At 43.5% G+C, this 27680-nt stretch overlaps 1 protein-coding gene across 4 annotated transcripts; it reads left to right on the forward strand.

Moving 5' to 3' along the window:
• The first annotated feature begins 107 nt into the window (after nucleotides 1–107).
• Nucleotides 108–27250, forward strand: Lrch (Leucine-rich-repeats and calponin homology domain protein). Of its 4 annotated transcripts, XR_001097300.2 has the most exons (14): nucleotides 121–483; nucleotides 13339–13483; nucleotides 13574–13806; nucleotides 13935–14071; nucleotides 14152–14367; nucleotides 14700–14861; nucleotides 15217–15338; nucleotides 15535–15681; nucleotides 15748–16148; nucleotides 16238–16389; nucleotides 16462–16599; nucleotides 16682–16759; nucleotides 26590–26764; nucleotides 27045–27250. XR_001097300.2 is itself a non-coding variant. In XM_012296028.2 (13 exons), the coding sequence occupies exons 1-13, from the start codon at nucleotides 123–125 to the stop codon at nucleotides 17899–17901; spliced, it is 2532 nt and encodes an 843-aa protein (XP_012151418.1). In that variant the 5' UTR covers nucleotides 120–122; the 3' UTR covers nucleotides 17902–22513. The 4 variants fall into 4 exon arrangements, 3 of the variants coding, with proteins under 3 accessions (XP_012151419.1, XP_012151418.1, XP_003707985.2); XM_012296028.2 differs by lacking the exons at nucleotides 26590–26764; nucleotides 27045–27250 and adding an exon at nucleotides 17662–22513 and having other exon boundaries at nucleotides 120–483; XM_003707937.3 differs by lacking the exons at nucleotides 26590–26764; nucleotides 27045–27250 and adding an exon at nucleotides 22726–26464.
• Nucleotides 27251–27680: the final 430 nt, after the last annotated feature.

The raw sequence follows: 27680 nt of genomic DNA on the forward strand, positions 1-27680 counted from the left end.
CTACAAGTGTTCAATTTCATTCATAATTGTGATTGTTGAATTTTAAATTTGGCGCGTGTCTTGACTAGTTTTCAAAATGGCGTCGCTAGAAAGGGTGTGGCGCTGGTGTCGCGTACCCATCCATGTACTCCGATTGGAGACTCCGTTCAGTAGCGCAGGAGCAAGTGTCGAGAGCAGTCGGTGGGTGTTGGGTTTCTCGTAACATCTCGCCTCGTCGTCTTAAAAGACGAGTGGCTGGTACGCCAGGGAGAATATTTGTGTCGTGCTTCCGCGTATACGTGCCCAAAAAATGTAATATGGCGATGGTCGCGTCGAATATGAGCGGCCACATACAGAAGCAGCTCACCAGAAGTCTCGAGCGAATATTGGAGGAAGCACATTTAAGCGGTGAGCTGAAGCTTAGCGGTCGAAAACTTAAGGATTTTCCAAAAGTTGGAAAACCAGGCTCCAGCAAATATAATCTTCAAGACACGGTGTTTGCCGGTGAGTTTTTGATTTCTACTTATCATACATTTTGTTTTTTAACTGAAAAGTATACGATAATGCAAGTAAACGCGATAAACGATGCTACAGGTTTCGTACAGTTTATTACTCGAGAAAGTGTCGCATAAAAAATCCATTCATTGAAATTCCAATTCTTGTTTTGATCTCGATCCTTTTATTGTCATGGTACAACGAATAAAAGAAACGTCACGGCGTTTTAATCTCGCTACGATGTTTCACGTGATACCAGCTTAAATTCTTTCGGAGTTAACCTCGAACACTCGTGTTTATGTCATATTCACGCATGTATGTAGCATCAATTATTATCCGGCGAATGTACACACCGCACACTGTTTTGTTTCTGGTTATACGTGTACTGTGCATTTCATCAGTATTCGATTCATCCCAAGCAATCTTTCTCTTTGACATTTTTAATATAATTAAAACATTTTACAAACTCAAATTTCGTTCCTTCCCTCTGAAAGAAAGGAGACAACCGAAAGTTCCTGGAACGACTGTCTATCTTTTGAATAAGAAATCATGCTTACTTTCGCGGTTATATACATCAAAGAGTTACATAATTCAAGCGCATCTGTATTTACCGTGCAACAACCCAGACCTATGATTTCTTGAAGTAGGAAAGGTGCAACGTACAGGTAGAAAACGCGGCGGGGAAGATGTCAAGTTATTACAAGTTAAAGTATACAGTGACAGCTGCACGACGATATCTATGGAATGCACTTTTTTCCTGTACAAGTTTTATTTTCGACTCTCAAACGTATCACCATTATATTGGCAAGATAATAACCGATAATAAATTGTTTTTTCATTTTCACTATTTACACGGGTATCCAGCTAAAAGAGTGTAGTGTAGAAAGTACTTTTCACGCAAGTATACGTTTGCAAGGTGACGTTATCTTGACACACCCGGTGTTTCCTGTTACCGCGATAACCGTGCATTCGACACCGCTTGATACCGGAACACCGTTAACGTCAACTATTACGTGCGCAGAAGCCTAAGAGTACTTCAAGTTTTGAGACTGTCAATAAGCTTGTCAAGTATCGACAATTCGTAAACTTTTTGATAGTCGAAAGGAAATAGTTTGCTAGGAACTGTTTAAGATCAATTTTTGCCAATACAGGGTGATATATAATTCAATTCAGATAATGTATCTGTGGTTATTAAAAATTATACTTTTCGAGAGTGAATTATTTTTCGTGGCGTATCGATTATACGATATCGTTTATCGAACGTGTGCGTACAATCGTAACGACTGCAAACATTTCCCACTGCGTTCAACCATCGTGAATCAACTATAATCGAAAGAAAACCTGTGACTCTTCATGATTCGATTTGTCGCGAATCAACAAGATATCGATCGGATACCTCGATACAGCGAATCAAATGTGTCATTATTTACCACGTGTTCGCCATTGCGCTGCTTCACTTTTGCTATGAAATTTTTTCATTTCCCAAAGTATACACAACGTGCATCAACACTTTCACTATTTACATCACGTATTCGTGACTTTGGTATTATCCAACTTTTATTAGGTTTCAACATTTTACGTCAGTTACATTCTTATTATGTACATATTAATTTGAATGTGGTAGTTGATAAAATACGCCTGCTTTGAAAATATTTTAATTATAGAACAAAACAGCAGAAGATAAAGTTCTCGGTTTTCTTGAAACGACTTTGTACATATTCTTTAGACAAAAAAGATTATTCGTTCAGGTGTATTTTAATCAAGAGTCTGTGATGATTATTCGGTCGATGCAAAAGAACAAACAATTATCGCGACGTTTCATCGTTGCGTGGCTAGCTTATCGATTTTCGATAGCGATTCTTTTGTCGAACGAAAGGGAACGAGGTAATTTCGGCGTCGATGGTCGAGGGATGAGCCAGCGAAAGGGAACTTTCGTAGTCGTTACAGTTTCGCCCTAGGTTATATTATCGAGGCGATATTCGTCGTGTTTTCTTACGAAGAGCTTGTTCGAGGACAGAAGGGGACGTAACTTCGTTAAGGAACCCCAGGTCAGTTCGTGACACGAGGGACTAGACCAGAGCCACGAATCTATGACACGCAAATAGACCGCCGCAACAACGAAGAGAACGTTGACGATGAGAATTACATGACCGTGGTCACTGTCTGCATTTCACTTTATTTATCGTTACGTACTGTGTTCAAATATTTCTCAATTTGCGATAGATCGAAGTCGGAATTCTAGTTTGAACGTTCTAGTTTGAACGTCTTTAGGATAGAATTTTAATGGAATATTTAGTACGGTACTGTTCGAAATTTTCTTCTCTTTTTTTCGTTTAGCTCCTTTCGTAGCTTTCGTTGTCTCCATTCGCCGGAGAAACTCACGGGTTTGATTTGTGTCGAGTACATATCGGGAAAAAGGTCTATTGTCTCTGAATGCATATACGCAACCTCGAGTCGATCGATGAGGAAACAAAACGGTGCTAGGAAATAGGTTGGATACGCGAACGAACTGCCATAGACAGCTGGCTAAACGATTACTACCTTCAGACAAATTATTTCCTCAAAGTTGACTTGGTATAACGCATTCTAATTCTCTGTTCACCGTTAACGTTTATATACGGTTTTGCGCACCTCCTTTCTTTCGTTATTTTAGCGATATCGGCATTCTTTCGAATCGCGCGCAATTACTGATAATGTTCGAATTACGGTCGGAAGCGCGTTAAATAGCGAACGAAGCACGGTATATACATACAACATTTCTAGCTACGGAAAAAGCTTCTTATCGATTATGTCACGGTGCACTGCGCGCTTTCTTCGAGCAGGAGGAGAGAGAAGAAAAAGGGTGAGATCCTTTTATTCTTCTTTCTAACCTTCGTCTTTGTTCGTCGTTTCCGATGCATTAACTCCTGGCTACACTTTTAAGAAACGGAACGCTTTTGCCGTACTTTCAAATTAGTATTCCTAAGTAACGGGACCCTAATTTTTTGGAGGCGTTGGGTCCGTTTCACGCGAAACTTCTTTGCCACTTCCAGCACTCCGAACATTAGTTATAACGCGTCTAACGGCACGTGTTGCGCAACTTGAACATTCGTGTATGTATATATATCCCAGATGTGTTCCTTATCTCATGGGTCAGTGACAATGAGACGGCGACAGTCTAATTCTAGTTTTAAACGCTTTTTCATTTTCCCTTTTTCGTCCACGAAAATCTTCCAGATTTTAGTTCACACACCGACATGTGTACCTGTTTCGTAAATCTTCGTTATAGTTCTACATTCCTCTTTCATTCTAAAACGAGAGTCATGCAGCAATTATAGCGTATATAAATATCCCCGTATCGAAGTTACAAATAGGCGATATTAACCGTCGTAAGGGACGCGATTAATATTACTCCGGTGACAATTCCAGTTAATGTCGCGACGCTCCAAAGAGCGAATGAAGCTGGGGCGATTCGGGAGGAAGACGCCTTTCGATTCTCCTGACCGGTTCTCCTCGCGAGACACCTGTCGCGAATTCGCTCGTGATCGGGAAGAGACAAGAAACCACGTGCAACGCGAAGAGAGAAAGAAAGCTTCCACGCGGAATTTCTTGATTCGTTTCGTTGCCCGTAGCTTCTCGGTCGATCGTTCGTAAGACAGAAGGGTGTAAAGTCCCGTTTGCAAGGGGGTAAAGCACGATTCCCGCGAGAGAAGGAAGAAGGAGGGTTACGAGAGAGTCCCATGCTATGGGACTGGGTCTGAGCTAAAGATAGAGATACAGCAGCTGCCAGAGGCAGGGGTGCCAACAGGTCGATACTCCATAACGCGTTATATCGTTCGCCTTGCCTCGTCGTAGCACTCTGCTACTGTTCGCTTATCTCGCGCTCTTGCATCTCTGCCAAAGGAGCACTCTTCCTAGATGAAGTCTTCTCGAGCGCTCGCCAACCGTCAAAGGGTGGAAAATCGTTCCGATGCGAAAACTTTTGCGAAAGAAGATTGAACCAATCTAAACATCTTCCTCGCTCTTTTCTTTCGGAACAGCGTCCCGTAGCCAGTTTTCTAACGCAAATTGTCAATCTGATAAGCGATGCGTCCGCTCGGTTACATGAGTCAGTCGTTTTTGCATCGGTTAAAAGCAGATCTTATCGTATAGAAGAATTTGAACGATTTGTCGAACGATCTTACCGCTGTTCGTTCAACGAATGTCGTACTAAACTCGACACGACTTGCCGTGTTCGATGCATCTTTGCGTTCTCGACTCTCCGGTCCACGATCATATCGCACACGCTTCGAGAGTACTCGATGAACGTTCGCGATAGCTGTTATCCTTGTATCTCGCGTGTCCTCGACTTATCCCCTGTCTTTAGTCTATGCATTAACGACCGTGAATAAATGGGAGCTCAAGAGCTTCTTCGTGGTTGTTCGCTTTTCCAGCCAAATATCATTCGGAGAAAACGACTTCCACGTTACACGTGCATGAACGAAAGATCCTAGAAAATATTTTCAAGTACCACGAACACAATCGCGTATTACTAACTCGATAGATTAGAACGGGAATACGGTTAAGACAGCGAACGCGTTAATCGGTTAATCGACACCTGACGCGAAGGTTCGTCAAGCATAAAATTCTTGGTAAAAGGAGACATTAATTAAAGTTGTACAGCCACGGTTTGGAACCTGAGGCGCTAATTAGCGAACCTGAGGCGCAAAAGCGTCCGCGAACGAGCCAAGCGAAAGTAGTCGCTCGAAATATGGAAAGGGAGGCAGTTTCTTTGAAAATGCACCGTTTTGAAAATGCAATGCCGAGGAGTGTCGAGCGTATCGCGACCGCGTGCAAGAAAATGTATTAGTGGTGGTTTCGTTGCCGAGTTATAATTAGCAGTATCACAGGGCCGTCCTAAGCAGACCAACCGAGCCCACTCTACATTTTTAACAGAGTCCGCTAGTCGGCTGATCTTTGATACAAGCTATATCGAAATTTGGACAGGTGTGTTTGAGCTTTGCCCAAGGGGCACGGGTTGCTCGGATGTCCAATGAATTCTTAAAGACAATAGGGATTAATTCCACATAGAGTGCTTCGGTGTCTCTGGGATTACCACGACGGTCGTCGTTTTTAGGGATTCAATTATAAACGGTCGTTTTCTTGTTCCATTTTTAATCGGCGCAAATAGGTTCTAATCTACAGGAACGTTGTAATTTATTATTTTGAACGTTCGCGGTGAATCTATTCGCATAGTTAGATAACCGTGGTCATCGATGACCCGGACGACAGCGAAGCGCACGCGTTAATCGGCCGGTCCGCGTTCACCGTTACAACACCGTGATGTATCCTCTTCGGTAACCGCTGAAATTCGAGAGGGCTTTCACGGTCGCGACCTTTGTCGAGCGTGTCGAACGATCGGGTTGCCACCGTCTCGTCCCGTCTCGCGTTCCACGAGTTCGCGAACTGGGTCAGGCCCAAAACGACCGCTATCGGTTTGCCGATCCCCGCAAGATACAGCGCCAGTCGGGAAACGATAATCCTCGTCGAGATGAACACCGACGAGTGCTCTGCAAACGTTGTCGCATCAAGGGTAGCGCGCGATATTAGAAAACGGCACGATGCCGAAGCGGAACGGGGCGAGGCGAAGCGAAGCAGAGTGTGTACCGTGTTATACGGCAACTCGAGAGTGAAAGAAGCTTCAACGTGTTTGCCTGTTCCTGCCTACGCTGACTCGAACGCTAAACTGCCTTAAGAAATGGGTCAATTGTTTTTTCTTTGCCCCGTTCCTGAATTCTTCGAAGCCTTAATCGCAGCCTTATCAAAAGATACCCTGATAATTTACTATCGTCGTAGAACGAGCTACTTTGGGTTCCTTCGGATAGATACGGAGCCTTTCTTACAAATATTTACTTCTTACTAATACGTGTAAGTTTGAAGCTTGAAATTTAGTAAAAATACCTAATAGTTAAACAAAGAATGGTTCGTAAAGAAAGTGAAAAGATAAGCAGTTAATTTGTTGGGACGAGGGACTATGAAATCGTCGATCGACCATCTTAACTTGGCACGGCAGTCTCGCGTCGCGTTTTGTTCGTCGATAAATTGTAGCCGCATTGCGGATACGAAACGCGTCTCCGTTCGACGCGTATGTTCCGCGAATACGAAGACGAACGTAATTTTCTTACGACGTTGTAAAAGTAAACGCGATCCATAACAGAGAAATCGGAGGAATAGTAATGATTTTTCGTTAGAAAGCGACTAGTGGGTGCGTATCGGTAGTCGAGACAGGTAAAAGAAAGGGACGGTCGCTAATTATCGTTCCCGGTAATCCCATTTGTCAGTTCATGCACGCGTCTTACGTGGCACGGGTTGAAATCGTGGCAAGAAATACTGTTACGAGTTATATGCTACCAATTGCGGTAGAACTTGGACTCCAGCATTGCAGCTGCCAGCGTATCGAATTAGCCAAAAAATTTGTCTTTTTTACTGCAGACTCCGTCGGGATAGAACATCGATTCGAGAATTTTTAACTCGGAGGTACTAAATGCTGGTCGCAGTTCAAAGCTACCGTATGGATGGATAATGAACGTAATTAAGTTGTTCATGGGTCGTCGTACGATAAGCTGTCCGCGGTCGTAGTATAAGATAATTCAACGACGTCGAATTGCTCCGCAAAACATTCGATACAACGCGTCACGAAACGAGTAACTCGCGATTTGACGCGAACTTTTAAACGGAACGATGACGAAACTTGACCATGGCCAAATTAATGACAAGATCCACCTCCAGTAGCGTTATTTAATGAAACTGACACGCTTCCATCCCTCCAAGTTTTTCTCTCGCGCAACTTCTACGTATATCTCTCGACTTTCTGCTGTCGAATCGTTCGAATAAAAAGATAAATATTTTTCCTCCTAGCTTCTCCGAAAGAAAGGGTTCGCAGAATTTTTTCCGCGGTACTTCATATCTTCTAGACAGTGGACGAGCTTTTTTTTTATTTTCCGCGCTTTACCCGCGAAACGGTTTTTCTTCTCTCAGACGAACCGGCTAAATCCTCGTGCTCGGCTTTGTTTGCGTGTCACGCTTTGGCTTTGCCGCTTTTCCGCTCGCGTCTCTCTTCTTTTGCCATTCGAACCTTTGAACCGGCTCCAAACGATCGGATGCTTTTATATCTGTCGCGGGTGCTCGACTCCCTCGCAGCTACCCTAATCCATTTCTCCTCGCTTTTCCGAATCTTTCCGAGTCGTTCTACCTCCAGCGATGCTAACCGCCAACTTGTCAGCCGTTTTACGGAACTCTTTTAATCCCTTTGATTTCGCTAATGCACCGGATTTCTCTACCTACAGAAAATCACGGAACGGCCGTTACGTCTGATCAAAGCCACTTTTTCCATTGATTCGACCGAGAATATCGTTCTCCCGTACGTGGCAGATTGTTAAAAATTAATGACAATCGTCGCGTTTCGAGAGACGCTGGTGTACCTTACTCGTATCGCGTAAATTTCGCTCGTAGCGGTGAATCGCGAGCGCAGATGTAATTAGTAGGCCGTCACGCGATTAAGGCTAACCGAATCCTGTATCTGCGTGGCTTCAATTCGAAGACACGGGGTTTACACCAGGTCGAACAATTCGCGTGAAAACAAATCTACCGCGTTTCTCATCGTTCTCGTTGCTCGTAGTTAAACTAATCGACTCGTCGGGCAAATTTTACGCGTTTTAACCACGATGCTCGAGCGGAAAACAGTTGCAACAGGAAAGATCCATTCAATTTTTTTAAACGCAATTCGTGTTAATTTTTCGGGTGCTGTGTATTTTCCAAATACGGGGTGTTTAAAATTCATTTTTTAAGCTGTGCCAAAGATGCATAACGTTACTAGCAGATGCGAACTTCTGCAACTGATTCAATATACCAGGAACATGTTGAACTTTCGAACGTGTTTACGCGTTCGTAGCATCCTGCCATGTGCTGGACGTTTTTACGCGTTCATAGATTCCTACGGGTTAACGAGAAAATCCGGTGAGCAGTTGACAGCGCAGCGAGAATGGAAGATTAAGATCTCGATCGCGTCATTGAACGGCAGGTAGATGATGAAAAACGTCATCGATTCATCGACGATGTCATTGAACAAAAGGTACGACGACAGGAGCGTGTCCTTCGGTCTAATGTCTCCGGGGAACAACGACGGGCCGTATTCAGAGCTTTTGTTTCGTGGTTACGGAGCATGGTTACGAACAAAGGGACTCCGCGGTGCGATCGAGTCTGGCCCTTTTGCAGCCACCTCGACACACCGTAGATTTTTTTCGAGTACTTTTGGTCTACCTCATTGTTCCGATTTAAATAAAAAAAATTCTTGGAACTTCTTCTCTCCGATGTTCTACGATCCACCGTTGTCCTCGTGCATTAACCCCTGCGCGAACGATTTTCGTTCTTGCGCGATTACGTTCTTACAAATTTGTTTTATACTCGTTATACCTCGAGTGGAATAGATTGAATATCCGTGCGAAAATTAGAGGATCGATCAGTTCGCGTTCGGAAACAATCGTACGCGAGAAAGGAACTCGAATCGATAGACTCGGGTCGTATTCTCTCGTAAGAAACTACTGAATTCGATCGCGTCGAGGTCTACGAAGAAAAGTATGTACACGGTTCGAATGAAACGCGGGTTACGTGGCTGTAACGCGATCTTTCGGTTCGTTATCGAGTACGCTCCCGTTGCTAGACGGTCTCGTTACACCCTGTACACCTTCCGACGAGTTCGCCTCGACGTTGCCCAGGTCGCTCGGTTTTTCTACGTCGGCTATTAGTTTTTGGGTCAAGGATGCTGGAGCCGCGCAGTCTGGAAACTCGTGTTCGCGAGAGGGAGAGAGAGGGAAGCTCGTAAAGGAACGGGGAGAAACCCTCGGGAAAGTCGGGCTTTTCGTAGTCAATGCAAGAGAGGAGACGAATTGCTTGCTCTTCCATGATGCAGCAATAATTGAAAGCCCAGTCGCTGACGAAGAAAAGGAGGCTCTCCCTCTTTTTTTTTCAACCGGCTAAACAAGTTTCCACGCCTTCGTGAAAATGAACGACGACGACGACTCCGAATCGATCGTTCCCGTTTCAGACTCGAGCCCAGTTTAACCCTTTCATTCGGTTTTTAATAATTTTTTCCACCCGGTGAGTCGCGCAACCGCGAAGATTCGCGCGGCGACGAATAAGCTCCGATTCGGAAAGCTAAGCTTTCACGCGATAGTAAACGTCGAAATGCGATGGAAAAAGCGTAGCCTGTTCGCGAAGCGTGATTGCACGCACACCGCGCGCTTAGCTACGCATGCAAACGAAGGGCGTGCACGCGTACTGGCACGCTCGAACACGCGGCACGCACAATACCACGCACTGTTCGTACGCGCTGGCTGGCAGCTTGTCATGGTCGGACAGCAGGACTAGGGAAACCGGCTGCGCCATACTACCTTCTTTATTCCACCTTCTCTCCCTCGAACGTTGCCTCGCGAGCTTAATTCGAGTCTACCGGCTACCAGCAAAGCGATCCTCGGACGAGTAACGTTGTCCGCGCGAATGATCGGCAAGTTTTCTTACCGATCGTTCAACGATTACCTCGAGTATCGTGGATCGAATCTACCTAGAGCGTCGCGCACAGGTAGCAGTCGATAAAACGAAGAATCCCAGATCGTGAATGTCGAATTCGTAGCGTCGGTTATCGATAATCCGATGGTAGTCGACGAGGCTCAGGGTTCATGGCTCTTCGATGCTGTTCATCGAGTTCGATCGAGTATGCGAGTCGTGTTCGCACTCGCGTCCTCGTCGCCGGAAGTGCTGGCGGTCTCCTACAAAAGTGGCAGTCGTACGTTCTTTCTTGCTCCTTCGGCCTTCCTTCTGCTTTTCGTGTTTCTCGCAGTTTCTCCTTATTTTTCTCCTGTTCGACTCTGACGGGATCGTTCTACCAATGACACCGACGGTACCGATTCAAGGACGAGCAGCGGCGGACAAGAGTTTCCAGCTGCTTCCGTTTTTTTCCTTTCTTAAAGTAATAATTTCAATAACCCACGCAACGCTTCGATACCAGTGGCGCGTTCTAGACCGCCCTATCCAACGCGTCGCGTTAAAAAATGTATTAGAAGTAGGTGTACGAAGTGTCGCACCGGTTGCGACACCATCGCGCTAGGAAACAAAATATCGTTGCACGTGTCGATCGTAAACGAGCCAACAAGTGCCCAAGCGTTAGTCGCATTCTTCTAGTCGATCGTTAATCGCGTTGGCGTTTAATAACGTATCTGGAGTGGAATTAAATCGGTTTCCAGATCGCGTAGCTCGTTAGGAGAATTCCTAATACCTCGTTACCGATCATTAGGGCGTTCGTTGGGCCCTGGATGATTTTATTTTCCACGGGAAACGCTCGCCGAGAAAGGGAGGGTATGCGCGTTCATGGGACACCTTGCGCTCTCGGCACAGCCAACCCCCTGAAACGATATCTGCTATGGGGACGTTATCGATCGGGCAACCCTCTGTTTCCACGGTTTCACGGCAGCCCTTATGCGAGCTCTTACAACCCCATATATCCCGCCAACGATAACTTGTAACGTAGTTACAGTATTTTCTCTCGCGTCTTATGCGCGTTCATCCCGTTCCAGGCATATGAAACTCGATCGAAGCGATGCTCGATATTCCGATCAACGAACGGTCGTTATTGCTTTGGACGTTTCGACACCCTCTAATTATTTCCGAAATTTAGCATTCGTAGGAGAGGATTTTTGCGCGTGCGGTCGTTGACCGTACGCTTTGTATCGCCGATAGTAGCCGACGTTTCGTGACGCGACACGCCCAAACAACACCGGTACATGTTCTTAGTTGTCGTGAATCTATGTAAAAGATTAAGTGACCGCAGGCTACTTAGTCTAGACGGAAACCGCGTTTGAAAATGCTCGACATTCGGGAATTTCTGCTTTTGGTCGTCGTTCTCTGCCTCGTTATCCTTAAAGGATAACTCGTTCAACGTCTCCTCGCAACTTCGTTTCTTCTCTCTCACAATTTCTCTGCCGCATAGACTCGGCGGCATTGATCAACGATAACTTAGATCTTTAGTAGAACGTTTTGTCGCGGTGCAATGATCGTGCGGACAGTTTTCCCTACAGGCGACTTGGTACGCAAATTAACATGGAGATTACGAGGCGGACATTTTCCGCTCGTACTCCGGCATATACGTCCAGCCCTTTATAATTGTACGGACCGTCTTTCCGGAGTTATTGTCTTGCTCATATGCATACGCAAGCGAGCGAACGCGCGATAAAAATGCAAACTCTTGCCTCGATCGACGCGATTCAATATGCCGCGTGTGTCTCGTTATTAGCTCGGAAGAACGCGGACCGGTTGATCGGCGCCGATCCGTGTAATTGTATTTATCGCGGAAACGCGCCACGCGAACAATACCAACACCGTGGAAAACCTGGACAATAAGACCACGCCCAAACTCTAGCGAATGTCACGGAGAAGTTCATTGAACGTCACGAGAATCCATAGCATATCGCGTATGGTATCGATCCCTCGTGTTGCTTGGACCTCGACCTTGGTCCTTGGCACTGGCTGGCTGATGCGTCGACCCTTCCTGAAACAGGCTGTAACTAACCTAACCCGTGTCTATGGAGCCATAACTCTATCGTAACTGAACGTTTCTGATCATCTGGAAGAGCAGAGTCACGAAATTCGACATCCACGATCATTTCGGAAGGTCGTGATCCTTCGTAAGAGGGTCTACCTGTTTTCAAGACAACTCGTACATCGTGATCGATTAAGGATAACCTCGACCCCGCCCTTCGGCCGATATTCTTTCGGATAAAAGTATTCGAGTTCCAAGATTTTGACGAGAAATCTATAAACGGTTACAAAGTTTTCCGTCCCGTTACTCGATACTCGCGTGCAAAGAACTTCAGATAAACTTCCCTGTCGGAACTAATCCCTTTTTCATCGAGTGCATTCGATTGCACCAGTTCTTCGGTGAAAATTTTATAATTTCATCGGATACGAGCCGGGAGACGATGACACAAAGCATGAACACAGGGGTTGCTATTTTCGTCTGCATCGTAGGAACACGAACAGGCCGACGCCCTTGCTCGACGATTATGCGATCGACCGTATACCAATGGTTCCACGTTTTGCCTTCCACCCCATGGATTCGTTCCCATTACCGGCGTGGGCGTGCTACAGGGAAACGAGACCGTTCCTCGATAAATAGTCGGCTTGCGAGCAATAAGACTTGCAAATTATCCGGATAGAAAGATAACGAGCCACGCGTTTCGGGAATGGCCCCTCTTGGCGATCGATCGACAATTTCCTATTCGATCGTGTAAACTCGACCTTGGAAATGAAATTTCCTCGAAAACGGAGATCGGGAATTAGCGCCTCTCTCCGTGTATGAAACTCTTTTCGTGTTGCTTGGATAAATCCAGCTTAACGCGCAACTTGTTTCGCCCGATACTCGAATACTGTTACGGTAATAAATTGGGTGCAATTCGAGTTTAATTACTATGAAGATGGAACCGATAAACGATAAGATATTGCGAAGAATACTCGCGAAAAATGGAGCGAGAAAGCAGAAGGTGAATCGTTGGCTAACCAACTCCCGAAGGAATCGAAAACACGCGGGTTATAGTTATTGATCAGAAAGAAGGTTCGAAGGCAACGGGAATAGCAGCTGAGCCACCCTTACGTTTTCCTCGGGTCCTCGGCTGTACACGCACGTGACCGTCGCACCCCATTCATAAGATCCCCCTGCGAATTCGAACGGCACCCTAACGACCGAAGTACAGTTCTTTCCATCAAAGTCTCGACTATGTTTCTTACTTATCGAAAGACTTGTTTCGTCGTTTTCGTAACGATAATTGATCGAACATGTGTTTTGCGTGATTGTTGCAGATCTGTCGAAGAACCGCTTCGCCGAATTGCCGGAAGAGGTGACGGAATTTCCGTTCCTCGAGAAGCTACATCTCTACCACAATGCCATAAGAATAATACCGGAAACGGTGGCGATGCTTCAGTCGCTCAACTACCTCGATCTTAGGTCGGTAACGCGAAGAGAAACGTTAACTCGTCCAGGTCGTTGATGCGGGTCGTTGAAATTAACGAGCTTCCTACTCTGTTTTGTTCATAGTCGGAACCAATTGACGTCTCTACCTCGAGAGATATGCAGGCTACCGTTGCAAACGTTGCTGGTCGCACACAATAGATTAGCATCGTTACCGGACGAATTGGGTAGAATGTCGGCGCTGGCCGAGCTGGACGCAGGCTGCAACGAAATCACGAACCTGCCACCTCGAATGGGCGACCTTGCGAGACTCAGGTCCCTGGACCTGAGGAGCAACATGCTCGTGCACCTGCCTATAGGTGGGTTGCTTCCGAGATAAGAATCTTCGCCCCACAGAGTCATTCACGGAAATCGACCAAACGTTTCTTTATCCGTTGTGTGGGCAATCGAAACTTTCTACGTAACATTCGTAAACCGTTGTTCGCAGAACTGACGTACCTGAGACTCGTGAAGCTGGATATCAGCGGCAACCGAATATCCGTGCTTCCGAACGAGATGAGGAAGATGAAGAGTCTGGTCGATTTTCGACTCTCCGACAATCCTCTGACCTCGCCACCTGCCTCGGTGAGCTCGAACGTTCTTTTCCTCGGCGTAACGCCGACGTAACGCTTGATCACGTTCCTACGTGTTAAAATTGTTCGCAGTTATGCATTCGCGGGCGAACGCACATCTTTAAATATTTGGAGAGACAGGCGGCGAAACACGAGAGAGCGAGAGGAGGCCGCGCGAGAAAAACGCCTCTGGATGTGAGAGGTCACGCGACGTTGGACACAAGGGCCCACAGACGGCACAACGTGGACAGCGGTTACAGCACCAGTGACGGGGTCGACAAACGTTGGTCCCAAGAAATTCACAGCGCGGTTAGTTTCCTCGTCCTTCTTCTAGCCCTGTCCTTTACTCTTCGCTTCGCCTTCTTCTTCTGTTGTTCCTGGCTCTACGATAAGCTTTTTGGCGGGGGTACCTCGTAGATCCTCTCCCTAGGCAACTTTTCGTCCGGTGTAGATACCTTTATTATCCCCGTCCATGAGAACTTCCTTTTTCGCTTCTTCTTTCGGGACTCGCCCAAACAGTTGTATACGATACGTGCAAAATAAATAAACATTTGTTAAACACACGCATCCGAGCAAGCACGCCAAGCACACGGTCGACGATTTCTCGTAGTACCTCCTGGTGGACACGTTTTTGCGCGCAGGTGCACGACGGCGAGATTCGAGGATTGTGGCGTCAAGAATGTTCGCCGCTTTCGATTACTCTGCCTCACGAGACCAGCGTGAACGGATCTTGTAGCGGAACGTCGACGCCTAGTACCATCTCGCCAGGAGAACACGCGTCTCTCGAAGACGAGCTGGGCAAGGTAGGTGTCTCGATTTTCCGTCTTCCGCGTCGCTACGCGTAAGCGGCGCCCAACAAAGTACAATCGAGACGATCGGAGTCGCCGAAACTTACTCGCCTGATACGATGTCTATATTTAGCGAGTGAATAGAAGGCTCTCGACAGCGATATCCGTGTTGTCGCGGGACGCCAAAGAGCTTGGCCGTCGTTCAAGCCTCGTTGAATGACCTTAACCCATTGAAAGAACTAGCTGGCAACGGCTCTCGCGATTAACGCGCGAAACATTCGAGCGACGCGGTTGGAACGCGTTCACCTTTCCCTCGAAAATCTCTCCCTTTCTTTCTTACGTAACTCCGTTGTTGTTGTTATTGTCGCAGGCCATGATTCTGCACGATCAGTTGGAAAAGAGGAGACTGGAGAGGAGCACCTCGGAGAACGGCGGCGACGTCAGAAGATCGATGACCTCTGGTCTTTATCACGCGTCAATTACGCCACCCGGGTAAGCGAGCCGTTAATAAACCGATCAGAGAATTCATCGTGCCGTTGCGTTCTTTGCGCGTGCTTACGAATACGCGTTATTGGCTAAAACCCTAATGCGATTCAGCTCGAAATATGGTCACAACGGCACTATTATCTATGAAAAGAAAGGGCTACCATCGTTTGTTCGTTTCATCGGTTGTTCCGTTCTCTTTCAGTCCTTTAGAATCCGCTCATCTGAATCAAACGTCATCGATATCGACGAACACGCAATCGGTACAACCTATACAAACGTCCACCGCAAACTCTACTTCTCTGTTGAACGGAGATGAAAAGAGGCCGCTGAATCACATTCAAACTTATAGGTATGACAGTCTGACTTCGCGCTCGTGGGAATTCGACGTTTCGTAATCTTGTGGGCAAATTTCCAGAGAGTACAAAGAGGCATTGAGACAACAGAGGGCCAACGAAGGGCCCAGCGTGTACAGGCCTCGGGAACAGGTAACACCGCCAGGCAACGAATCGCAGAACAACGAGACGGACCCGTCTAGCAACAAGGATGGTGTTGGTTTGACCGGCAAGCAAATCTTCAACGAGGAGAACGCGAACAAGAGACCGGTGCAAAAGGTGACACCGTCGCGAATCAACTATCAGAACACGCCTATCATCAACGGTAGTAATAACGAGTACAATAACAAGAACGGAAAGTACATGGAACAGCCGTACAAGAAGCCCAGTTCGCCCATCAAAACTTCCACGAGCATTTTATCCTCGAGTACCAGCCCCGGACATGCGCCTAGACTAGTCAAAACTGCAGTTGGTTACGTGGAAGGTAATAATTACTTGAACGAATAAAAGAAATACCCGTTTATCTTAGATTATAGTACCGAGAGTTTTTATCGTTTATACGATGTTCGTCAGGTAATAAGAGTCCCAGTAAAAACGGCGGAAGTCCAAAGTCACCCAGATCGGTTACGTGGAACAGCAACGTACCAGAAAAATACTCTTTCACCATGAGAAGAGAATTCGAACGCGCCAAGGAGGAAGCTGATTTAATCGAACAGCTTCGAAATGTGAGTATCGATTGTCTGTTCGAGTTGTACCTTTCACGAGAACATGTAGCTAAAGTCGAAATCTCTTTTCAGCATATAGAAACAAGGCTGAAGATGGCTTTACCAGAAGACCTCGCCCCCGCGTTAACCGACGGAGTCGTTTTATGTCATTTGGCGAACCACGTGAGACCTCGATCGGTAGCCAGTATTCACGTCCCTTCGCCAGCCGTGGTAAGTGTTTCCAAACCTGCTACCTTCAACGTTATGTCTTTCGTTTGAAATTACGATAAAGCACGGCGTTCTCTATTTACAGCCCAAGTTAACCATGGCAAGATGCAGGCGTAACGTCGACAATTTTCTCGAGGCGTGTCGGAAGATCGGCGTCGATGAGGTAAGCAACACGAATACTACTATATCCTTCTTTTTAGAGAGCCTTCGTGCTTTATCTCTCAACCGAGCGTACGCTTCGACGCGAAAGGAAATTACTTTTTCGTTTTCCTCTTGTGTTTTTTCAACCATGCTCGATGAGGTTTTTGCGAACGTTCGTGTTCGTTCGTCGTGGAATGTACCACTCGTAAATCGGACGCAGAACTCGAAACGATTCGAGATGGAAAGAATAAAGTTACGTACGATCGTGACTCACGCTTCGACGACAGTCGGTACGTTTGTCCATGAGGTTTCCAACAACTACTAGTCAGTCCCCGATTTCGATTCAGTCGCGAGGGTATTCGTCCTTTTTCAAAATCTTACTGCGAATCGTATACTTGAGGAATCGAGTGAAAAGGAGCAAGGGAGAGCTTTAGTTGCATGCGCCTAGATTCGTGTCTGCTTTTGTGTCGCTCGTTGCTTCGTCCGAACACATCTTCCAAGTGTATTCGTACCTTCTCGTTTTCTCCATCGATTGTGCTCTGCTCTTTTCAACTCTTTTGACGACGAGTTGTAAACTTTTTAAAATGAACTCCTCGCGTCTATCCCCCAAAATGTTACGCAATCACGATAGTGTCCTGTACAGTACTCGAGAACGCGTTAGTTGCTTCTACAGTTTATTCTATCGCGAGCCTACGTTTATACGGATTGAATTTGAAAGAGAGGTCTATGCTTTCCGATGATAGTAGCAGTTGATGTCGAGAAAGGTGTGCAAAGGTGTGCTTTAAAGGGAAAAGTGGGCGACACAAAAGAGGCCAGGACTTTCTGTGTACGAATGAAAAAGAAAAAGAAAACGGAAACGTGTTGAAAACGACCAACGACGTGGTAGAGACTTGGGACTGAGTAGTATCGTTGTTGGTGTTGCAGGAGGTGTTAATGGACGCGGACGCAATCATGGACGTGGGTTACATGGACGCGTATGGGCTGGAGGCTCTGGCGCGTCTCGTCTCCGCTCTTCTCCTTCTCCGTGACGAAGGAGAGAAAGATAACGAAGAATCGGCTGCAGGTTCATCCCATACGATTCAGGATCGCGTTTTGTCCGCGATGCTTTTCGCCACATTCCTATCGTCCCTCGTTCTACTCTATCTTTTCCCCGTTCCCGACTGAAAAGAGCGACGAAGACGAGAACGCACCAGAGTGCGATACGATGGGAACGAACGACGCTCGCAAGAGAAAAACACCATCGAAGATCAGTTAACCACGATATACAAGGACCGATCAAATATAAATTGAAACTCTTTCGTAGCGATCTTAAATTCGATCGATATCGTGTCCATTAACATCTGTCCGTTTCTCTCACCGAATTAGCAATTGTTCTTTCCATTCAGAAGATTATTCTTTGCCTAGGGTTCATTTTACCTATTGTTGTATCCATTTAGTATCCGATCGATATATTTTCAACGCGCTGGAAGTTGATAATATGAAATGATCTTTTCAGTTTTAATTTATTATGATGTACACGTCATCTGTGGGCGATAGGTAAAGCGTTAACGCTTTGACACAAATTTACGAATTGGATACTGAGTCTTCTTCTATCGAGGTACTGTTATACGTAAAAAAACTTGCTATGCGTTTACCTGCATATACGTTTTGCTGCTGTATAAAGAGCCTCGTTTATATTTGATCGATCCCCGTATACATATCGAGGCACGACGAGACTACTCGAAGAGCACGCATTTTCTCACTTTCCCCAATTAACGTTCGATAATTTGTCGGTGTTGCTGGTCGAGTCGTCGAGTCGCTCGATTAAAAAAGAAATTATGCGACGCTCTTCTTCCACTCTTATACGCCATTTAGTACTTCTAGAGCGGCACGATATTTTTTACAAAGTTCCTTTTGTTTTTTGTTTTTCGTTCGCCTCTGCCTTGTCGAGCAAAGAAAAGCGAGTCGAGCGTCGCGTCGATGTTGAAAATCATCGAGTCGTTTTTCAGCAATCGTAAGACACCCGTTTCTTTTCCTGGAGGATCGTTGAGACAGAGCTTTTTGCACTTTCATTCAGCCTGTTCGAGACACGTTAAGTAAGATAATCTCGATGATCGTTCGCATCGAGGTCCTTCGTCGTTGTCAAAAGTGTCTCGGTCTTCCAGCTCGACGTAGTTTTCCGACCTAATAGTTCCTTTTCGTTTGTATTGCTTTGTGTTGGAAGACTAGGACACTTTGAAATTTATTTAACCCCTTAAATAAGCGTTTCTTCGTAAGCTACAGAGGCGCTTTGCTTATGCACAGGCATGCATAGATGGCTGCTCTCGATTACGGGAAGTTTACTCGCAAAAGATATGACTCGCGATAAGATTCTGTTAGATATACTAGCGCTGACGCATTGGAACGATGACAAGAAGTCAAATATCAAAGTTTTTCATCTAATTACAAGGCTGCTGTCCAAACTCAGTATAGCGCTAGTATACCATAAGTCATCTATGCGCGCAAGTGTATGTTAAACGATTTGACTAGAACACGGCTCTAGCTTTACAACAGGGTTGTTTGTTTCTCTGCCTCCGTATTTATGGCGCTTCAAGGTTTATCTTTTCGCGTGTTAAAGAAACGCTTCGAAGCCGACGAACAAAAGTATTTGAATAGTATTTAAGAAGTATCAGAAGGCAGCTTGATCGTATATTTTAGTCCGCTTAGTCGTAGGAATCGCTGTGTAGTTGTGTAAGTTTGTCGAGCGTTTCCTTACTCCTGTTTTTGTATCGTATTGTTTGAGAGCTCGGGCAAACTTCATCCTTGACTCTCTGATCGTTCTCGAGCGACGGAAGAGAACGCGAAATCAAAGAGCGTAATCAAAGCACGCTCGCATATCAAAAACGAATCGCCTGTGTATGTACGTATCTTGAATTTTTCGTTCGAATCGTTATGATCGGAGCGAATCTATCGTCGGGCAGGATTTTACTTGTATTTGATTGAAATCGCAACACAGTCATTCGTGACTACAGTCACAACATTTACGTTCACGAAAGAATTGATCGAAAACATTGATACTTACATAATGCTCGACCTGCCATTTAAGCGTAAGAGGGAAACGAATTTTCTCGTCTAGTATTGGGGCATCGTCTATGATACTGTCGTAGATGGCGGAGTTCAAAGAAAGAAAAAAAAAGCAGACAAAAGAAGAAAAAGAATCATCGCGTAATACCTCGGATGGGTAGTATTTTTTTAACGTTCGACCAATAAAAATCGCCTACGGCTCTTTCAGGATTGATGGGTCTGTGATAGGTAGCCTTCGAGTACTTACAGGATTCGCAAACAAGGTGCTAGAAACGTCTTTTATTTGAAAGAATTCCTATTTTGGTACTTAGCTGTTAAACACGCACATTCGAACATTAAAGAGAACCTCGATTCTCGTATAAGTTATCGATCAAATTGTTTTTCTTGTTTACGAGTTCTCACGAACAGTATTGTGTGTCCCTTCCTGACGAAACTGCGGCAGACAGACATATTTTCTTTCTTATCGTTATTTTCTTTTCTGTCTCTCTATCTTTCTACTTCTCCTCCAAGATAGCAAAAAGAAAGGATGATTTTCGTTAGGAGGGAACGAACATGAAACGAGAGCACTGATACTTCACCGACCAAGCAATTCGGTCGTAGCCTAAGATAATCTGCATATTTTCGTATAATCGTGATTCGTAAAACCAACGTGTGTACAATACGCGTGTTGTATCGTTTAGAACTTATTCTATGTATGTATATTCGTACGATTTAAGGATTATCGCCTACTTAATAAGGATTTGAGGAGGAACGGGTCGCTCGTGTCCTTCGATCGATTCTTTGCTTCCGGAATTTGCTCCACACCTTCGATCTACCATATTTTCCAGTTATCAGATATAGTTCACACGACAGATTAAACAGTGCCAAACACGTCAATCAGTCGGATCAGTCGACCGTGCGCGAACAAATATAAACGGGGCGGATATCTTTCGATATTAACTCGATAGTTTGTTACACGAAATTTTCCTCGTCCGTCATTACAGAATATAGAAATTTAGAAATAACAGTCGCTACGGTCTAAATATGAAAGTCTCGTTTATACTTGATCGATTTTCATACACGACATCGAACGAAAAGATGCACTGACGAACGCGGCCAAAGTATACAATGTTTTGAATCGAAACGCACAAAGGAATTTTCACGAGGTTTTATTCTATCATAGACATTTTTTTCTATACATATACTATACGATAACGTTGGTTCATTTTGTACGAACGATTCACGCGATCCAGTATACATGTGCGTATATACACCTTTTTTACAACAATCTTGATTCTTTTTATACGAACGTTACTGTAATTTATAACGCAGCCAACGAACGCGAATGACTATATTTCACGAGTACAATAACGCGCAAAGATTCAAAAGGATGCAAGGTGAATTTGGTCACTTCCAGAATTTTATTTATTTCATTGTTGCATCTGCGGCAAAAGGTTGATCAATTTCTAGTCCTCGTAAGGTATAAGATCATCTAGTCAGCTGGATTTGTTTTCCTTTATTCTCTCGTTTAATTTATTGAAACCCATTTCACGCCAGTGATTTAAGTTAGTTTCTTCTTTCGTTCCTCTTCTATTTTCTGTCGCTATTCTTCGATACTTTCGAGACGTAAAACGTCGCGACGATCGCGTCAGTATTATTTTCTATTACGATCGTACAAGACGTCGGGCCTAATCAACTCCGTACCTTATGGTTTTTTCCCAATGAACGAATGACTCGAACATCAAGAAATGAAATCTTCCGAAAATCCTAGCGCTTGTTAATTGAACGATTTGTTCCGTGATTTTTATATAAGTCGTTGGGTCAAAATCCGAGATACGATGTTGAAAGGCAACGGGTTAATCGTAACCGTAAAGACTGTACTTCATTTTTAGTTTATCGTCTTGTTCTGACGCCTTTTTGTGCTCTGCCGCAGCGTTTTTTTTTTATTCTATTACTTTGTCGGTTGTCTTTTTCACGATCGACTGCGTCGATGACTCTGCTCGTTAATGCGTTCACTGCCACAGTGAAAAAGGACATATGGTGGTCAGACACGTTAAAACCTTAATTTTAAGGATACGAGTAATTAAAAGTTTGAGTCGTTATATTAAAGTTTGTCATCGCTTATTGTTTATTAATTATTCGACTAGGTTGCGTTTAAAATGTTGGTCACTGGTGACCGTGGCAGTGAACGCTTTAAAAGACGCGCGATAAGAAGAAACCGAACCATCAGATCATTCCGTTGTATTTAGCTTGTATAATTGTATAATTTTTTTAATGGACATAAAAAGAAAAAGAAAGAACGTATATATATATATAAATAGGTATACATATATAGATAGATTATATTATATTATATTATATATATATTATTATATTGTATTATATCATACTGTATTGTATGAACACAGATATATGATACGTTGAAGCTACAATTTCTCTTTGGTCGTTTTCTTTGTTTTTTTTTCTCTTTTACAAATTGTACGTAAGCTAACTTATCGCTAAATTAAGAGCTTTAACTCGATAGCTTTTTCGAAACTCGGTGCTTCGTTTTTATCGTATCTTGTTGTTTTCTAAGCTTAAAAAGAGAGAAAATCGCGTTTCGTTCGCAAAAAGATTTCATTTTCTACGCCACTTGAACGATACTGCCGCTATTATCAATTACTTCTAACATCGTACTGTGTAACATCGATTGTACGACTAACGTAACGATTGTAATACTATTTCCACTGATAATAAAATATTCTTTTGGTAAAAATGATGATGTTAAACGATGTTGGATGATCGCACGAACGTGTTCTCCCAATGATCTAATTGCGGTAGCAGTTTATTTATCGAAACATTTTTTCCCCAATTACGAAGCAAGTTACTTTATGACTAAGTCATAAGAGAGAGAGAGAGAGTAGTTACTATTACCATGTTAATTACGGTGAAATTAACGAAGCATGCACGCGTGCTTGTCATTTTCAGAATCTCGTGTGCTGTGCTAGCGACGTGCTGGAAGGAGGTCGAGGGGTAGTTCGAGTAGCGGTCACGGTTTCGGAACTGCTCAGGTTCCATCAGTCACGATCCCCGTTGCAGACTTCGTCCTCTTCGAACGTCCCGAACCACGTGCCTGCTTAGCGCCAGACAATATAATTATCAACGTACGCGTCGATCGAAAGATAAAGAAACGAACGTTGCCATTTTTTCTTCGATAATCGTCGAAGAGAAATGGATTCGCGAGTAGCTTTCCTATCTTAGGCCGCGAGTACACTCTCGTGCACGAATACCTTCCCTTGATTAAGCGAAAACAATAGAGAGGGAAGCTGGGGGTCCTTAGTATCCGGGCAAATTCAACCGCGTTGAAATGAAAACAGGAATGTTAACTACCGACCCGACTCTTTCCTCTACATTTCGCTTGAACCGAGGAATCGCATCGATGCACGCGATTATACATTGGCAAATGAGCGCTAGAACAATTGTGATATCATTGTAATGTTATACAATTAATCTGTTAGAAGATTACATCTTGAACGCTGATTCGACACGCATTTCTGACATACTAACTTTCGAACGAAGACGACCACGTTTGTTAGAGAATACTTTTCCGATCGTTTGCCAATATACTCGTGGCCTTCAGCGTTTTAACGTATCGCGTACACCTTCGATTAATTTACCTTATAAGCACGAACTCCGTTTCGATCCAGAGATCGTCTCGTGCACGAGTTAATCGAAGAAGGGATTCAATTTTCTATTTACTGTACGTGTTCGAGTATTTCGAGGTGGTTAGATCACGAAGACTCGATTAGATGTACCAAAACTTTTGTATCGAAAGGACAACGTATCTTTGTACGGAATGAAAGAATAGCGTAAAATAATTAGAGTAAAGTCGTAGTCGAGTTGAAGTATAACTCGCGAATCGAAAGGAGAATGGCTACATAGCGCGACGGTTATAAAAAGTTAATAAATATCGGGGACACTTTCTTGCGGCAATGAAAAAAGTTCCTACTCGCGTATAACCGCTGAAGTTTTTCGTTTGTTAAATGTAAGGTATACTTAGAATTACGAGGTAGGAATCAAAACGCCTGCAAATTAGGCGATTAAGCTTGTTACTTTCTCCGCCCAATCTTTCGAGCATTATCTCCGCCAAGATAATTGTTTTCGATGATCGAGAGGCAAAAGTAACGTCGACTTTTTATTATTAGGTCAGTTCATAAGTCTTCGGGTTCTTTTAACCGCGTAATAATCATATTAATTTCTCGCACAAGCGACACGCGATATATTTATATTGATTCATCGATACCACTTTTAGTAATATTTACACGCAAAGATTTATGAAATGACCCGACACGATGTGTTCACACTTATAGGATTCTCGAACTTTTTTCGTTGTTCAGTCATCTAGGTTCAGTCCTTACGAAATGTCTCCCGTATCTATTAACAGCCGTGCTTTCTAGATAAGTGGTAATCAAGAGGCGCTTCGATATCGCAACGCGCAACAATAATCGATCGATCAAAATCAAAATACTCGTGCGTTCGGAACGAAGTTGTCAAAGTTCCCTCGACGTCAAATATCCCGCAATTAATCCAATATATTCCCGTGTATCGACTGTCGTAACATCGAGCATGCACGCACCATCGAGAATCAAAATTCCTTTTAAAATTATTCCTTAGCTTTAACCGCTTGATCTTTTCTCGAAGGGAGCATTCGAAATTCCCGCCTCTTTAGTCTCGAAATGACGCGCGCGTTATCCGCAATGGGTAAAATAGATTTCCCTTCGAAGCAGTCGATAAGTTCGTTAATCAATTTTGCAAATATTATCGACGATCGATATGTCGACAAATCCTTATGCGTTTATATGAAATGAAATTTTACGCTTAGAGAATTGCGATTATTTTGTATCGTTTAATTTCGAATCACGCGTATTCGGATATCGAACTGTCTTTACTGTCGAGTGATCGATTCCAAGTGTACTGCCAAGATTTAGTAATAATTCCCGAAACGATAACCCCGTTAGGTGCTAAGCGCAATATTGTTAGTTGTAATTTTCTGTGTCGTCGCAAACTTCGATTTTCATTTGCCCCATTTTATCCCTCTTTAACGCTTTGACTGCCACGTCCGCTTTCACTTATTTCTAACAGATATTTAGTTCGTTCTGTTGTCTGTACTTTCAAGTACTTAGCTAGATTACGTACAATCGGGTGAGTAAGAAAGTTCCTGATGAAAAATATGGACGACGAGTGGCAGTCAACGTGTTGACCCTTTCGCTGCGAACGACGTATACTTACGTCCTCGAAAACTGATCTATAAAGGGCATGTACGAATGATTATCTGTCGAGACACCGAATTTGTACGAATTCACGATAGGGCAGAAATTCTTCCGCAGGAAACATTCGAGTAAGCAGCGAGTCAATTATGTATCGAGTCTCAGCGGTAGATTTAAGACTATAAAACTATAGCGAAGGGAATGTCGCAGTGAGAGGGTTATGAATATGATTGTGTAAAAAGAAAGACGAAGGATCTCATGCGTGGTGATCGATAAGGACTCGAGCGTTTTATGTTTCGGTGTCTTGTTGACTAATTTTCTTTTCAACCCTTTGACCACAAGTCAAAAAGTCTTGAAGTAAATCTTACACTACTCTTTACTTTTACCTTTGGTACTTTGCGTTACTATTTCGCGTGCTATTTATGTAGGCTCGAAGTATTTCTCTCGTACAAAGTTTATACTACTGCCTTTATATTTTTCGGAAAATTGTTTAAAAGCTTTTAATCAAAGGGTTAAAATTACACTACCGATTCTGAAGTCGACGAGACACCGATCGTGTAGGATCATACCGTGTATTCATATTTATTGTGCCAAAGATTGTATGCGTTATCTTTTTTCTCTATCTCTTTTTAGGTAAGCAACAATATTTTTGAACATTCGAAATCTTTAAGAGGAAAAGAAACGCTGTTTCATTTAATAATGACCGCATTTCCTTCGCGTACGAGATCTGGACACGTCGGTAACGATGGCTACAGTCGGTAACTAGGGTGATTGTTGGTCAGTCGGGCAACTGTCGGTAACTATGGCTACGGTCGGTAACTATGGTTACGGCCGGTAACTCGAGCAGTCGTCGGTAAGTCGGACGACTGTCGGTAACGGTGGCATCAGTCGGTAACTAGAGCGGGCGTAGGTAAGTCGGGCGACTGTCGGTAACAGCGGCAACAGTCGGTAACTAGAGTGACCGTCGATAAATCGATAATCCTTTCTCGGTACGAGACTCGAGAATTGTTACCGACGCGTCTGGATCTCAACCTACAGGAGGGAGCAGAACCAGTGTCATTTATGTCTTCTTTTCGGTAACATTTATTTTATCCCACAAGCACTTTTTATTCACACGTACAAGTGTAATTTTGTATTAGTCGCTCAAAACAATTGCGATCATGAGTTTCCAAACTAAAATTTGCTGTTGAAACGATCGGCCACCGTTTGAAATGTTTCGATCGACATTTCTGTAACAATATAAGTTAATTGTCCCACCGATGCAGTTTTCGTGCAGAAAGTCAAACAAAGAGTTCGTTACGAGTGCGAAGGTGACTTGTTCTAAATTTATGTTTCTCGAAATAAGATCGATTCGTTTCAAACGCTCATTCGCTCGATCGATACCTAAAGAGTACATCGCACGTAATATATTTAAAGATTAACGGATACAGTGTATAAAATAAATCGAGAAAATTGTCGTACATCCGAGTTTATGTTTTATGAAATGTCTACAACTTTTCCTACTTCTTGTTAGAACATCAAAGTATTATAACCTTCAAACTATTAACTAGTCATTCTTGTTATCTAAAAATTTTTATTTTTACAGCGTTATCGGTATCATAACGAAATATCCAGAATACGAAGACAAGGCCTAAGCGTTTTGGAATAATTCACTGGAGGAAAGTAAAATTCGATTCAGTCTTGGTTCGACGTCTCAGGAGAATGGAATTCTGCTCCGCCTTGTGTTCCTATCACCCCTTCTACCGATCGTTGCTTTTAACGTAAGTCATGTTTTACACATTCACCCGTATTACTTTCTTTTGCATATGTATAATAAGCAATTCGTTATTTTCATTACCTTTTCAACACCTTACGCATCTCGTAATTACCATTATTTTACATATCTCAGTCTCTCGCGTTTCATTTTCTACTTTTTCTTTTTTAATATTTTTTGCGCTCGTTTGAGCAATTTCACAATATATCAAGATCTTTTATTTATGCATGCACAAAACGTTTTTTATATAGTCAATTGCAATAATTATTATTATCTCTAATTTTTAGCACTTTGCTGAGAGGTGACAACACATAGTCAGATGTGATCTTGGACGCTACGCTACTTCAGATTCTCAACCTTCAAGTCAACCCAATAAATCTTCCATATTTATACAGCAATAAAACTATGAAATATATAATTATGTATTATTAGTGCATATGTAAGTTGTACGAACAAAGAACTTTAAATAAATATGAAATAAAAGGAAACAAACAGCGTAATTATTTAAAAACCTTTCCAAAGATTCCATAATCCAAAACAAAATCCACTTTTCCTAATTCCTACAAATGACGTCATATTTCAAGAAACGGCACTTTGAGTAACTTTTCGACAATTACATTTTTTTAGACACAAAGTACAAATTTTGAGTGTGTCGGTTATTAAAAAAATTCTTGGAATATGACGTCATTAAAATTCCAAGAAATGGCACGAATACCTCCTCATACTTCATGTTCTCCTGATACCAAAATTCAATTTCGATCATTGCGATTTTGAAAACTGAATTTTTGAAAAATTCTTGGAATGTGACGTCATCAAAATTCCAGGAAGTGGCACGAATACCTCCTCACAACTCATGTTCTCCTGATACCAAAATTCATTTTCGGACTTTTCGATTTCGATTTGCAAAATTCTTGGAAAATGAC

The sequence above is a fragment of the Megachile rotundata genome, chromosome 9 (genome assembly GCF_050947335.1).
Source record: "Megachile rotundata isolate GNS110a chromosome 9, iyMegRotu1, whole genome shotgun sequence".
Lineage (NCBI taxonomy): Eukaryota > Metazoa > Arthropoda > Insecta > Hymenoptera > Megachilidae > Megachile > Megachile rotundata.

Excerpts from the sequence above, each read along its gene's own strand:
- Lrch (XM_012296028.2), top strand. The coding sequence starts at position 123 with ATGTACTCCGATTGGAGACTCCGTTCAGTAGCGCAGGAGCAAGTGTCG. Across the intron at positions 14,862-15,216 it reads TCGAAGACGAGCTGGGCAAG|GCCATGATTCTGCACGATCA; the intron begins GTAGGTGTCTCG and ends TTATTGTCGCAG. Across the intron at positions 16,760-17,661 it reads GGAAGATCGGCGTCGATGAG|GAGGTGTTAATGGACGCGGA; the intron begins GTAAGCAACACG and ends TTGGTGTTGCAG.